Genomic DNA, 12,500 nt, shown 5'->3' on the forward strand with positions numbered 1-12,500 from the left:
ACTTGTCAGATATTTTTATAATATTAATTTTTTAAAATTTTTAGTTGAGCATAATTCTAGATATAAACAATCCGCAAACGCATTGGACAGCGTAAAAAGGTATTTGGGTGCAAGTAAAAAAACAGAGGAAGTACTAGTCAACGGTCATGTCTATTTAATGTACAAAGATTACCTACTGGGTGAGTATTCACGGAAGGAATATATTAAAAAATAGTTTATGACGAAGCTAATTCGGGAACGTCCAGAGGCAAGAAACATTGTTTCAGGGAATGGTCTAAGAGGTAGATGATGAAGATATTTGATAATGGCTTCCATAGTAACGTATCAAAAGCATACCTTGACAAGAGGTTTTACTAATTGCCCCAAAACAACTATTTGTATGATTTTTCTAGTTTCTGTTCTATTTCCATTGTGATAATGGAAATGATGTAAAGGAATGCTATTGTTTATTCTATCTCATTCATGTCATGTAAAAGAGAAAAGACTAGTTTAAAATTCTAATCAAAAAAATCGCTTTTGTCTCATTAATTTCTTAAAAGTACAAAAATTAAGGTTGGGCATACCAGAGTAGATCCTCTTATTCCAGCAGCTGAACGTGAGAGCATGGCAAATGGCGTCACCTACTCAAGGAGGAAAAAGAATTTGATATATTTTTCAGAATTGGAAACAAGGGAACCAAAGAACAAATAAATAACGAAATTAAATTGAGCAAAGTCATAGGTCCAAGTGTCCAATCAATTCTGTTTGATAATAGCTGTAATTGATATAAACATGCTCTTAGACTAAACAATAAAAAGAACTGAAGATTTGATTTTGCGGTATGTCTCAAGCTGTTGTTACTCTCTACTATGACGTCGAAGATGAAATCATGTTCAACTTACTTTTGTAATTATGAACTGGTTAAATTTAATTAGTAATAAATATAGTAAGATGAAGTATGAACTTGAAGACTAAGACAAGAAAAGCATGCTTACAAAGTGAACAAGAATGTTAAAAAACATATTAAAAATAAAAAGAAGTTATTACCTTAAGACTCTCTTGCATCATGACATACAGAAGACCGGGTGTTTCTTTCTCAATTACTTCTTTTGTTGCTTCGGGAGTAACATCTCTTGGGGTGAACCCAGTGCCACCTAGAATCACAAATTTTGACTCCATAAATTAGAATTAGAAAATATAAAAAAGATTGAAACCAAAAATCATTAAACCCTTAATTACTGAGAATCAAAACATTAATCACTCGGCCGTGTTTAATTTAAGCATTAGTTTTTATAAAAAGATCATTTCAGTCCTCTAAGACTAAAAGTCATTTAGGTGGGGTTTGAATTCATGAAATTCGTTTCAAGTACTTGAATTCAAACCTAATATTTTGATTCCCCACATTCAAATTCATTTAGTTAGTTTAGGACGAGAACACCAAAGATCGATGGAGGGAGAATTTTGTTGAGCTATTTAATAGGGAACAAGGCAATGTTATAGAGGACATAACAATCTTTTTGCAACAGTCCTAGATGAGATAACTTGATCGATACAAGGAGACATGCCTTGGTTGATGCATGTTGTTAGTTAATGACAATGATTTGGTAAATGAGACCAAGGAGGGAGCATATGCTAAGTTCGAATGATGAAGACAAGAGATAGAGACAAGAGTTGGAGTCACGACGTTTCAAATTAAATCGGAATAAGACAGTACAAGAAGTGTAATTTTAGCACAAACGAGATTACAAGATGCACTATAAAGCTATAAGAGAAAGAAATTGTTGTAAGTGCATGCTTTAAATACCTTGGGGTCATGTTCAAAGTAGTGGAGACATTCAACAGAATGTGTCCCATAGAATTAAAAGTGGGTGGCAAAAATGGAGAGCAACTATTGAAAATTATGTGATCGAGGTGTGCCTTTAAAGTTAAAGGACATGTTTTACTCAATAGTAATTAGTCCAATGTCACTATATGGATCATAATGTTAGACTTTTAGAAAGGACCATAGTAGAAAGTTGGGAGTAGCGAAAATGCGACTGCTTCAATGGATGAGTGAACAAACCTTGAGGGATAGAATTTGAAACGAAGATATAAGAGAGGGTTTACGAATTGCAAATATTAAGGAAATGATGAAAGAAAATCCTTTAAAATGATTTGGGCATGTGCGAAGTAGGGGTATTATCAAACAAGTGGGAGCCTTCCTCAGAGACTCACTTTGCCGAGACACTTTGTGCAGCAGTCTATCCTTAAATGATCTGTGGTGGAGCCGGAAAAGCAAGCAGAAACAGTTTCATGTTATCATGTTTATAAGCATGGCCTTACTTTCACATTGTCAAACAACACCGAGAGATCAACATATGTTATGCAATTTTAATAATGCATAGGTGAATACAAGCTCACAGCTTCTCACCAACAGAGCCCCCCCCCCACACACACACACACCCCACACACAAAAAATAATGGCGCTCCAAGAAAACTGTAAGCAGATTTACTGGTCAAAACAGAATTACAAAGAAATGGTTACCTAGAGTGATAATTAGATCCACTTTATCGACATCACACCATCTCTGCAAAACATCCTTAATTTTGGGTACATCATCCGGAACAACAGCAGTTGAAACTACCTTTGCTCCTCCTAGCCTTTCTGAGGAAGCATTTACCACAGAAATGGCTCTTGGACCACTAAAAGCACAAGAGAATTGCCAAACTCAGAGCACAAGAAATTATAGCATAAATGATAAAAATTTATGAACAATTAAATAAATGCCTGACAGTATTACTACGAGGATAGACCAATGTGCAAATTGAGGATCATTGGGGTCCATATCATTAAGTGGGCTTTTAATGTGTCAAGTTTTAAATGGGCCATTTATCTACATAAATGGGGCGGATTGAGTTGGCTTCAAACGGGCTTTCATTAACTCATAAGCAATGATCTAGAAAATTTAGGTGTGAGTCCAAGACTCTGAGTTAAATGTTGATTGTTACCTAACTTCTTACACTTCTCTTTGATTCAGTGATGAATAATTAGTTTTAATGTGTCTTTTGTTTCTTTTAGTATCAGTCTCTAGAATGTAGCCATCAAACTGAGGCAACTTTGTCATATTTTTTTATATTGTTTGTCAAATGTGCTTGGAGCTTCTTTTCTTTCTCCTACAGAAAAAATATGGTTTGCTAAGTAAATTAAGTTACTAAAATTACTTTATTTCTTTTGTGCTTACAGTTTCATGAGTTCTCACGATTAATGGAGAGTATTGGATGATGGCTCCATTGCAAATGGTAAAAGGCAAAGCATATCTCTACTTTTTAAAATCGCCAGACTAAAATGTTTAAACCTGTTTTGATATTAAATAAAATATGTGAAAGCAAAAAAGTGTAGCAAAGCAGTGGTACTGCAATGTCACACTCAGACAAAAACAACACCATTTTTGCTTCTTTTTTGTAGCATCAAATTGTGGCCTAATACCAAATGATGATTCAAAAAGGCGTATCTAGATGCAACAGCTACAAGCCTACACCAATATATTTACAAGACGAGTAGCTTAGAGTTGTGATGAAAAAAAAGGATTTGCATAGTGGTCTGATAGACAAGATTTCTCAACAAATGTCATATAAATACAGCAGTACAAAACCACAAACACGCCCATAGTAAACACTGTTTTACCCTTTTATGAACTTAAGTCCTCTTCCACCAAAATGCCCAATATTCACAAACTCACTTTAAAGGAACAAAATCAGTAAGTTAAAAATATAATATAAATAAAACAAGTTCAATCAAAAATATAAGCAACATAATTCAAAAAGATAATTTATCAGAACTTCTTCCCAATCTCATCTACCAATTCACACTCAAAATTACTCAATGCCCATCCTCAACTTCTCAAACCGTGAGTTACTCAACCTATTGCAATTTTTTTTGGGATTATCTAGCTTGTTATGTAGAGCTAAAAAACTTTTAAGCGTAACCATATACTTATCTTGGGTCAAGCATAACCGATCAGAAAGGTATTAGTTTACTTTAGAAGGTATGGATATCTTGGCATGCGTATCGAATGTGAGTTATTGCATAGACAGTAGAAAGGGAACTCACTGTGCCATCAAATTTGTTTCCCATGGTCATGCAATACTAGTCAGATAAATCCAGTTGACTGTCATCCATTCTATGGTAACTAAGATTTCTCTTTAGAGGAAACCCTCCACTCAAAACAACTTATAAATGATATAAATATGCTTCAATGTTACTTACCTACGATCAGGCCCAGACCCTGATGCAACAGTATCACTAACTGTCAGAATAGCAACTTGGACTAGAACTGCAGGATCCCAAAGGTTGCTTGCAGCAGTTTCGCTGGGTGACCTTTGCAATAATGAATCCTTTTTCACAGAAGAACTGAGTAAATCAGAAATAACAATGGCAGGCACAGATGTTCCGGCAGGAAGCAAGGCACCTCCAGCTGGAAGCTCTAACAATGCATTTGCAGACTTCATACTCAAAAGACGACTGCTTGTCTGCTGACCAGTGCTCTCAGCAACAAAACTGAAATGTGTAAGTGAACAAATTTTATCTGAGATTTTTTTAGAAAGACCAGAGATTATTTTATGAACAAACTTCCACTTGCAACACTATGAATAAATAGCAGCATAAAACTAAGGGGACCAAATAATCACCCAGGATTGCCAGATCCATCATTTTCCTTCCAGATAAGAGTGGCACGGTGAAATTCAGGTCGGGCAGAATCTGTTTTAATAGGCTTCTCAAGACGGGCATGAACCCTATACATTAAACCAAAGGAAACATATCAGTTGAGGTACAATATTAGATGGAGCACCCCCACCAATATCAATAAGAAAACCAAGGACTTAAAATAAGGACAGATAACAAAAAGATAAGCAAAGAGTTTTAGTAACCTCAAAAGGTCGGAGTTTCTCCATCCAGAAAGACGGCGAATAACAGGCACAACAAAAAGATGGAAACAAACTAAACAGCCCACTGGATTTCCAGGTAACCCAAAGGCAAGAACTTTATTGACATTCACATCTTGAGTTGACTTCATATTGATCTCAGCAAATGTTAGAGGTTTTCCTGGTTTCATGAGAACCTAAAGCATGCAAAGCTAAACCATAAAATTAATATGAATACAACAGAAACACATATTGAAAATCTAGCATTTCTTACAAAAGAATAAACTCATGAATCGCACTGCAAATTGTGGTAACTAGTTATCAATTGTCTCATTGATCTTAGACCACCCTAATAAAAGTTTAAAGGCAACCTCAATTACCTTGCTGAAATGCACTTTTCCTCTCCTCTCAAGCAATGGCTTCACATAATCTCGGTCTCCCATAGAAACACCACCAGAAGTTAAAATTATGTCAACTCCAGCAGAAAACGCTCTGTCCATGATTTTTTCAAGTTCTTCTACATCATCACGAGCAATGCCTAGGTCCACAACATTACAGCTCTGTTGAACTGCCGCTGCTAGTAGCATAGCACGATTGGAGTCCCTAATCTGCAAGTAGATACATAAGAGTAAATAAATACTGACGTCATGGGAAAGTGAACAATGGTACAAACACTAACAGCAAAATCAATCTGAATGTAAGGCAACTAAATAGCTCTCAGGGTCCTTCATGTAAACTCAACTCTTTACAGTCCAGCTAATGCATGCCATAGATAAAAGACAAGGCCGCATCGCATCACATCGGCCGCGTTGTAAAGGTTTTCAAAACAAACGAACAGATTTTTTCCGCGTTGTAAATGTGTAAAAAAACCGCATTTTGGGCCGCATTAAGGGATATCTTATGGTTTCAACCGATATTTAGACGATACGATAACCGCATCACTCCCGTTACTGCATCAGCATTCCGTTACCGCGATCGTAACCGTTACTGCATTTTTATACTATGAGACATGCTCAAAATAAAACAGTAATTCTGCCAAAACCTTGTCAATTTATTTGCCTACAATGACATCTATTTCTTAGGGCTGTGCAACTTCATTTCATTCACAGTCTATGTACTATTTATAAAGCAAGCCTAACTACCAGCTTAAACTACTATCGATAATATTCCCCCTCTAGATACATCCTTAGATATTTTCTGACATTACTAACAAAGTTATACAAACTATTTTCAGCTCGTTTTGCCTTCTTTCTTCACGATGCTACTTTGGTGATCTTGTGGCACCTCTTTAAAAAGATGATACCCTCTTGGTCACGTGCAGGCAGGGAGGCAAGTGAGGAATAAAGGTAAAAGATAATATTTGCATTTATTTTCGTAGGAAGATGATGAACGTAAGAGAAACACCTATTTAGAGGCCTGAAAAAGCTTACGTAGATCCATCCAACTGATACCAAAACTACCTATCCCCATCCCAACCCCCCACCCACACACACGCACGCACACATACTCACTCTCAAATAAAACAGGAAACCATGTATTTTATAAGTTCAAAAAGATGTAAATTACATGCCGTCCATTAATATAGACAGAAGTGTTAAATCATGATAGGTACAGTATGCTCCTACATGCATCTCCTACATAAATGGACCTACAAATTCAAGTACCCAACAGAAACCCCCCAAACTCTAAAGAAAAATAATGTTTGTTTAGAAGTAGCTATGGCTATGTTTAGATGAGATAAAATGGAGGGATGGATATTTTATAAGATAGATGTTTCATACAAAATGGTGGAAAATGAAGCAAAAGTAATTTGAGTAAAAAACTCCTTCACATTTTGTATGAAACAAATCCTATCAACAATTAAAAGATTCAGAAGGAAAGCTTATCAATTTTCTCTCTCTTCCCTTTCCTTCCCCTTCTTTTCCTTTCCTTCCTCAATTGTTATCCAAACGTACTCTAAGAAAAAAAATTTAATTAAAACAAAAAAGTAAGAAATACGGGATCAAAACATTCAAGAGAAGAAAGTAAGACAACTAATTGCAATAGCGGGCAACTTAGGGTCGTACAAAGCGGTATGAATATCAGTAAAAGATCACACCCAGCCATCCTCGTGAAGTCATTACCTGACCACGACCAAGATGTTTGGTTGTTGGCTCCACTAGTTCATCACCAGTTGAGAGCACACCGATTGTTGGAGTACGATATACCTACAATGGATATCACATAATATACTTTTGTAACTTGAAATAAAAGAAAGGAATTTGACAAAGAAAAGGGGAGAGCACAGTGCACTTAAGTAATTATATACCTTTACCATTGTGACACCCACAGTGGCAAGCAATCCAATTTCAGAAGCACCAACAAGTTGACCACACTTCAACACCACATCACCTTTCTCAATGTCACAGCCCTACAAAACAGTTTTAATAAGTAGCAGTAGAACAACAAGAAGAACAAGAACAACAACAACAACAACAACAACAACCCCATACATATGATTCAAAATAAAAAATAAAAAGTGTCCCAGCGGCGGAAAAATTACCACTGGACGAATATCAAAACCAGGCCGAGTTTGCACCAATATTCTCACTCGTTTAGGTTGGCTAGGTTCAATTTCAATTTGCTCTGTATCTTCCACCTGAACTACCGCATCAGCCCCATCAGGAATAGGTCCTGCATATAAGCAAATGCTTCACATCACTATAAACAAACAAAGAATATTGATAAGCTCCAACAAAGTGTCTAATAAATGCAAATCTTATATGGAGTAGTGATATAGATTCACCCACAACATTGAAGGTTCTTCTGAGATGCTTGTCAAGGAGAAACGTCTTCGCTTCCATAGTGGATGCCAATAACTATCTGTTAATGTTATCTTTGATTTTTCAGTAGAATCAAGGTTGTTAGAATCAAGATTCTACCTAGGATCGTTGAAAGGGTAGGATTAGAGTTGGTAGAATCAGATTGTAGGATCGTGTGATCCTATAAATATGCATTAATGTGTTTTGGATTACTGATTATCTATGACATTTGTTCTTTTTTTAAGTTTTGAAGTGTAAATAAAAAACTTATTTGACTTCAACTATCATGTTTTAAAAAAAATACTTTCAATAATTATTTTTAAACTATGAATCAAGAAAATCTTGAATTTTAAATTGTTATTAATATTCATTTTAAATATATAGATGCACACATAAGTGAAATCGAGATTATATGAAAATATTTTACAATTGAAACTACCCTTGTAGGATCAGATCGTAGGATTGTAGAATCATGTTATGTACATACCACCTAAACTTTTAAGCTATGTAGGATCGCACGATTCTAGCAACATTAAGATCCTACCTACGATCCGAATCGATGGCCTACTTTTAGATTGTAGGATCGTGGAATCGTGGATCAGGATCATCATTCAAGTAACCATGAGTAGAATAGTTTAAAGTCGAGTCTAAGTCAAACATTATTTCTTTTTACGATTATATTTTAGATAAGGGCTTCATGTGGCTTAACTAGGAAGGCCAATTCAGAATTAGAAAATTAAACTATCTAGCTTTTTATGTGATAGGTCTTTTAAATTAAGTCTAGAATTATATGACCTCAGAAAAGCCTACACAAGAGAACGACACGTCTAAGATGGGAGCAAAGGGCCAAGGGACTAATCCAAGTTAAGGGAGGAAACAAGATTGGCGTCTAGAAATCGAGCTATTAAAAGGAGTACCAGACTAGCACATATTAAAGCAAAGCCCAGAAAAGAATTAGTCCAAGGGAGTGGAGTCATTTTGAAGCCTAAATACATGCATCCAATTTTTTCTTTTCAAACCCATATGATAGATTGAAGTTTATTCAAACCCAATGACCCGAATCTTAAATGGCAAGTGGGCTTAGGGGAAAAAATAGGTAAATTAACCGATATGAAGCGATAAATTTTTTTTATTGTGAGTTATTATTCTTCCAAAGCTTTCGTTACTTGAAGTGATTTACAAAATCTAATTGTCAACAGCCAGTTTTTCAAGATTAAACATACCTATATACAACACCTTCATAAACAGTATCTAATAATGGAGGACAATGACAGAAATTCAAATATCAAAACATACATTGTGGATAAAACAGTCTGTGAGAGATCACCATCTAGTGATAGAGAAAAGCTTCAAGTATAATTAATAAAGTATGTGAGTGATAACATACCATTCAAGATTAAGAAAAAGGAAGAAGTATAAATATATAAACTTACATTTCATTTCAGTTATTGACTTATGTTTCATCTAATGATAGACAAAAACTTATGCCAATAATTTAATCTTGAAAAACTGATGTTAATACGTGTTAAAACACATCATTCTAATACTTTTAAAACATATCATTGTGGATTAATGATAAATAAAAAAGCCATGAATATTAAACATACAAATAATACCTTTATAGAAAGGGGCATGATTAATTGGGTACCCATTGTCCCGACCAGAATTAACTAAGTACTTGATTATTGGGTTATTCGGGTCAGGACATGGGCCGCCAAATTGAGTACCTGCCTATTCGGGTACCCGACTTGTCGTGTACCCAAACCCAATTATGAAAAGTCGTAGTCCTAGTCATCCCAAATTGGTGCCTACTTCAACTATTGATTGTATTTTTACGAATCAAGTTTGAACATAATCAACAAAAGGATTTTGACCACAGCAAAACGTGTGAAGGATTCATCAACCCTTTCTTCCTTCCTTAAAATTGATAATAAATTTCAGCTAGAATTTTAATTTATTTTTCTTTAATTTAGACTAGTTGATTAGGAAATCCAAACTCTAAGTTAGTATAAACTTTTTAATTGTTTTTATGTTGGACGAATCAGATAATTTAATTTATCAAAACTTTGTTCTTCTTGACTTTTCAAAAACTCTTTTTTGGGTTGAGGGTTTGAGTTAGTCGCCCATGTTAGTCAATGCTTAAGCAACTTTGACTAGTGATCTTGGAAATCCTAAGCTTATTTATGCAGCAAATATCTCTATTAGAAATAGATTTAAGAATTGTTGCTCTATCTATTTATCTTATTTCATACGTCTACATATTCTTCTTTCTTAAAAGGCCTTATGCCATTATCAAATAAATCAAGATCTACCATTTGCCTTATTTCTCCCTAAAATACGCCTCACCAAAACCAACCAGAATTATCTTATCTTCTTTTCATCTGTCAATTTAATCCCCATCAAAAAACCAAAACCCTCCATAGTCGAAAACAACCCACACCATCGATAAACCATAAACCTTATATTAAAATTATCCCGTACCTATAAACACAAATAAACTCCTTTCACACGTCTCACTCTATAAATTCGTCTAACAAGATGGAATTAAAAATAAAGATTTAATCTTTGTCTCTATTCCCAAGTTCACACCTCTAATAAAACTTCCTAAACCCCTCCCCAACATAAAAAATAATTAAATAAATAAATAAAAGGTCAAACCTTCAATCCTAAATATGCAAAGTACAGATTCCTCACTCGATCCTAACTCAACTAGTTTTTATTAGTTTTATCTTCTACATAGAGCGCAATGTATGCATACCAAATGAACAAGAGAACTAGTCTAACTAATGCAAATAAGGTCATAATATGTAACCTACAAAACAATCAAGGTAGAAAATTATTAAAATACATGTAACCTAAGACACAATGAAAATTACAACAGGATGCCACAACATGATCATTACATTCTGAATATACATTCCCATCAAAATTCCACAAAAGCATGCAATATAATGTAAGAAAATTACAATTGGCATTTTCGTAAGACTAGCTAGCCAAGCAATGACATGAAAAAATTCTTTTTGCACTTCTCTATCAATTTTCCTGCCCCAGGGCCAGTTGTTCTTCTATGTTTATACGCAATTCTCACCAAGAAATCTCTCACAACTCACAAGTTAAAAATTACATGGTATTCCAGGGCTTTGCAACACATTTAGCTTACCTCCAGTAGTCACATAGGCAACAGTTCCAGGAGTGATAGTCACATCAACAGCATCATTTCCGGCCCTCGATTCAGTAATTACATGGTATTCCCCCGGACCATCTGCAGAAACCACTGCATAACCGTCCTATGAACATCATAGCACAAAATCCATAAACGTCAATAAAACATGAATTGCTTAAATCCAGCCAAAATAACACTACTGACTACAACAAGAATAAATTTATGACCACAATTACTCACTTGATACCACCTGTCCTAGCTCCTAGGGGTACTTCATAAGTGTGTTTCTATAACTATTTTCACAAATTCTACTTTCCGTTAGCACCATAATGCAAAAACGGTTTTGCAAATGATTGTAAGTGGATTTCGTGGTCAATGGAGATGGTTTCGCGGATTTCTCGACCTAAACGTTTATATATGGTCGCCATGTGGGGATGAAGCTTTGTTTCTGCACAATGAATTGCATTCCCATACCCGACAGGGTGTAAGCTAAGATTTAACAAACCAGCAAAACCCTAACAATTAAGAAACTGACTAACAACCTTAATTTGCATTGGCAAATTCCAAATTCATACTACGCACATCAAATTTTCTGTTCTTTTCACTTTTCCGCATCAAACCCAATATAATTACCATATAAACAAAAATAACCATCCACCCATTCAACTATTTCTAATAATAAATAATTCTATTAAAAAAACCCAATCATAAAACCAAGAAATCTGAGGTGTATTATGTGAAAAGACAAAATTAATTCAAAATAAAATGCTGATTGAGAAAGGGGGAGAAAAAGAAAAGACCTTAATGGATGCAGGGTAAGGAGGAAGAGGATCAGGAGCTTGAATATCTTGGGCTAAGATTCTGCCATGAGCTTGGTGAAGTGGGACAGTAACGGAATCCAGAATTGGAGTTACTCCCAATACAATTTTCAGTGCTTCATCTACTGTTATCATCATGGTTGTTGGGGATTCTTTTGCTAACTCTGGTGATAGGATATCCAAAAAGCACAAGAACAATGGGAAATGCGTCAAGAATTTGACTCTAAACCCTCAGGTGGTTTAATTTTACACAACAACTTGAACGAGACGGTCTCATAAAAATTTGAACTAGACAAATAATTTAATATAAAAAATTTAAATATTAAGCAAAATTTCATTTTATTTCTCAAAATAAATATATTTTTTCCATTCATGATGTTTGGGTAATATTGTTGTTACTAACAGCAAATAAAATCAGCAGGTCGAAAATAGTAAAGTATTTATTTGCTGTTAGTAACAGCGAACAATGATTTTGGTCAAAAAAAGTTAGCATATTTGTTCGCTGTTAGTAACAGCGAACAAATACTTTAATTTTTTTACCAAAATTATTGTTCGTTATTATTAACAGCGAACTAACACGGTCCTAAATACAATAGCATGTCTCCTTCTTTCCCATTTCCCCTAAATCTCAAAATTCTAAAATCTTATGTGACATGTTCCTCCCAAATTCCATCATTAAAACTACTGTATTTCTTCAATTCTTTACTTCTTCTAAGCTAATCCTACTAAAGTGGTCTGCCATAGACTTAGATTGATTTTAGGTAATTATTTCTTTGATTTATACATTTTAATTTCGAAAATTAGGGTTTATTAAATTTTTTTTCTAATTTTTTTTTC

The 12,500-nt window shown here is 34.7% G+C and overlaps 1 protein-coding gene across 1 annotated transcript; it reads right to left on the reverse strand.

Moving 5' to 3' along the window:
• Window positions 1-111: 111 nt before the first annotated feature.
• LOC130813181 (molybdopterin biosynthesis protein CNX1-like) lies at window positions 112-11,885 on the reverse strand. The gene is made up of 12 exons (XM_057678941.1): window positions 11,646-11,885; window positions 10,843-10,969; window positions 7,424-7,554; window positions 7,190-7,291; window positions 7,005-7,088; window positions 5,262-5,489; window positions 4,888-5,078; window positions 4,648-4,752; window positions 4,226-4,516; window positions 2,504-2,661; window positions 1,027-1,133; window positions 112-620 (listed from the first exon to the last, which is right to left on the reverse strand). Exons 1-12 carry the CDS (start codon window positions 11,799-11,801, stop codon window positions 525-527), a joined length of 1,776 nt encoding a protein of 591 aa, XP_057534924.1. The 5' UTR covers window positions 11,802-11,885; the 3' UTR covers window positions 112-524.
• Between the last annotated feature and the right edge of the window lie 615 nt (window positions 11,886-12,500).

This window comes from Amaranthus tricolor, chromosome 5 (assembly GCF_026212465.1).
Source record: "Amaranthus tricolor cultivar Red isolate AtriRed21 chromosome 5, ASM2621246v1, whole genome shotgun sequence".
In the NCBI taxonomy this organism is placed as follows: Eukaryota; Viridiplantae; Streptophyta; class Magnoliopsida; order Caryophyllales; family Amaranthaceae; genus Amaranthus; species Amaranthus tricolor.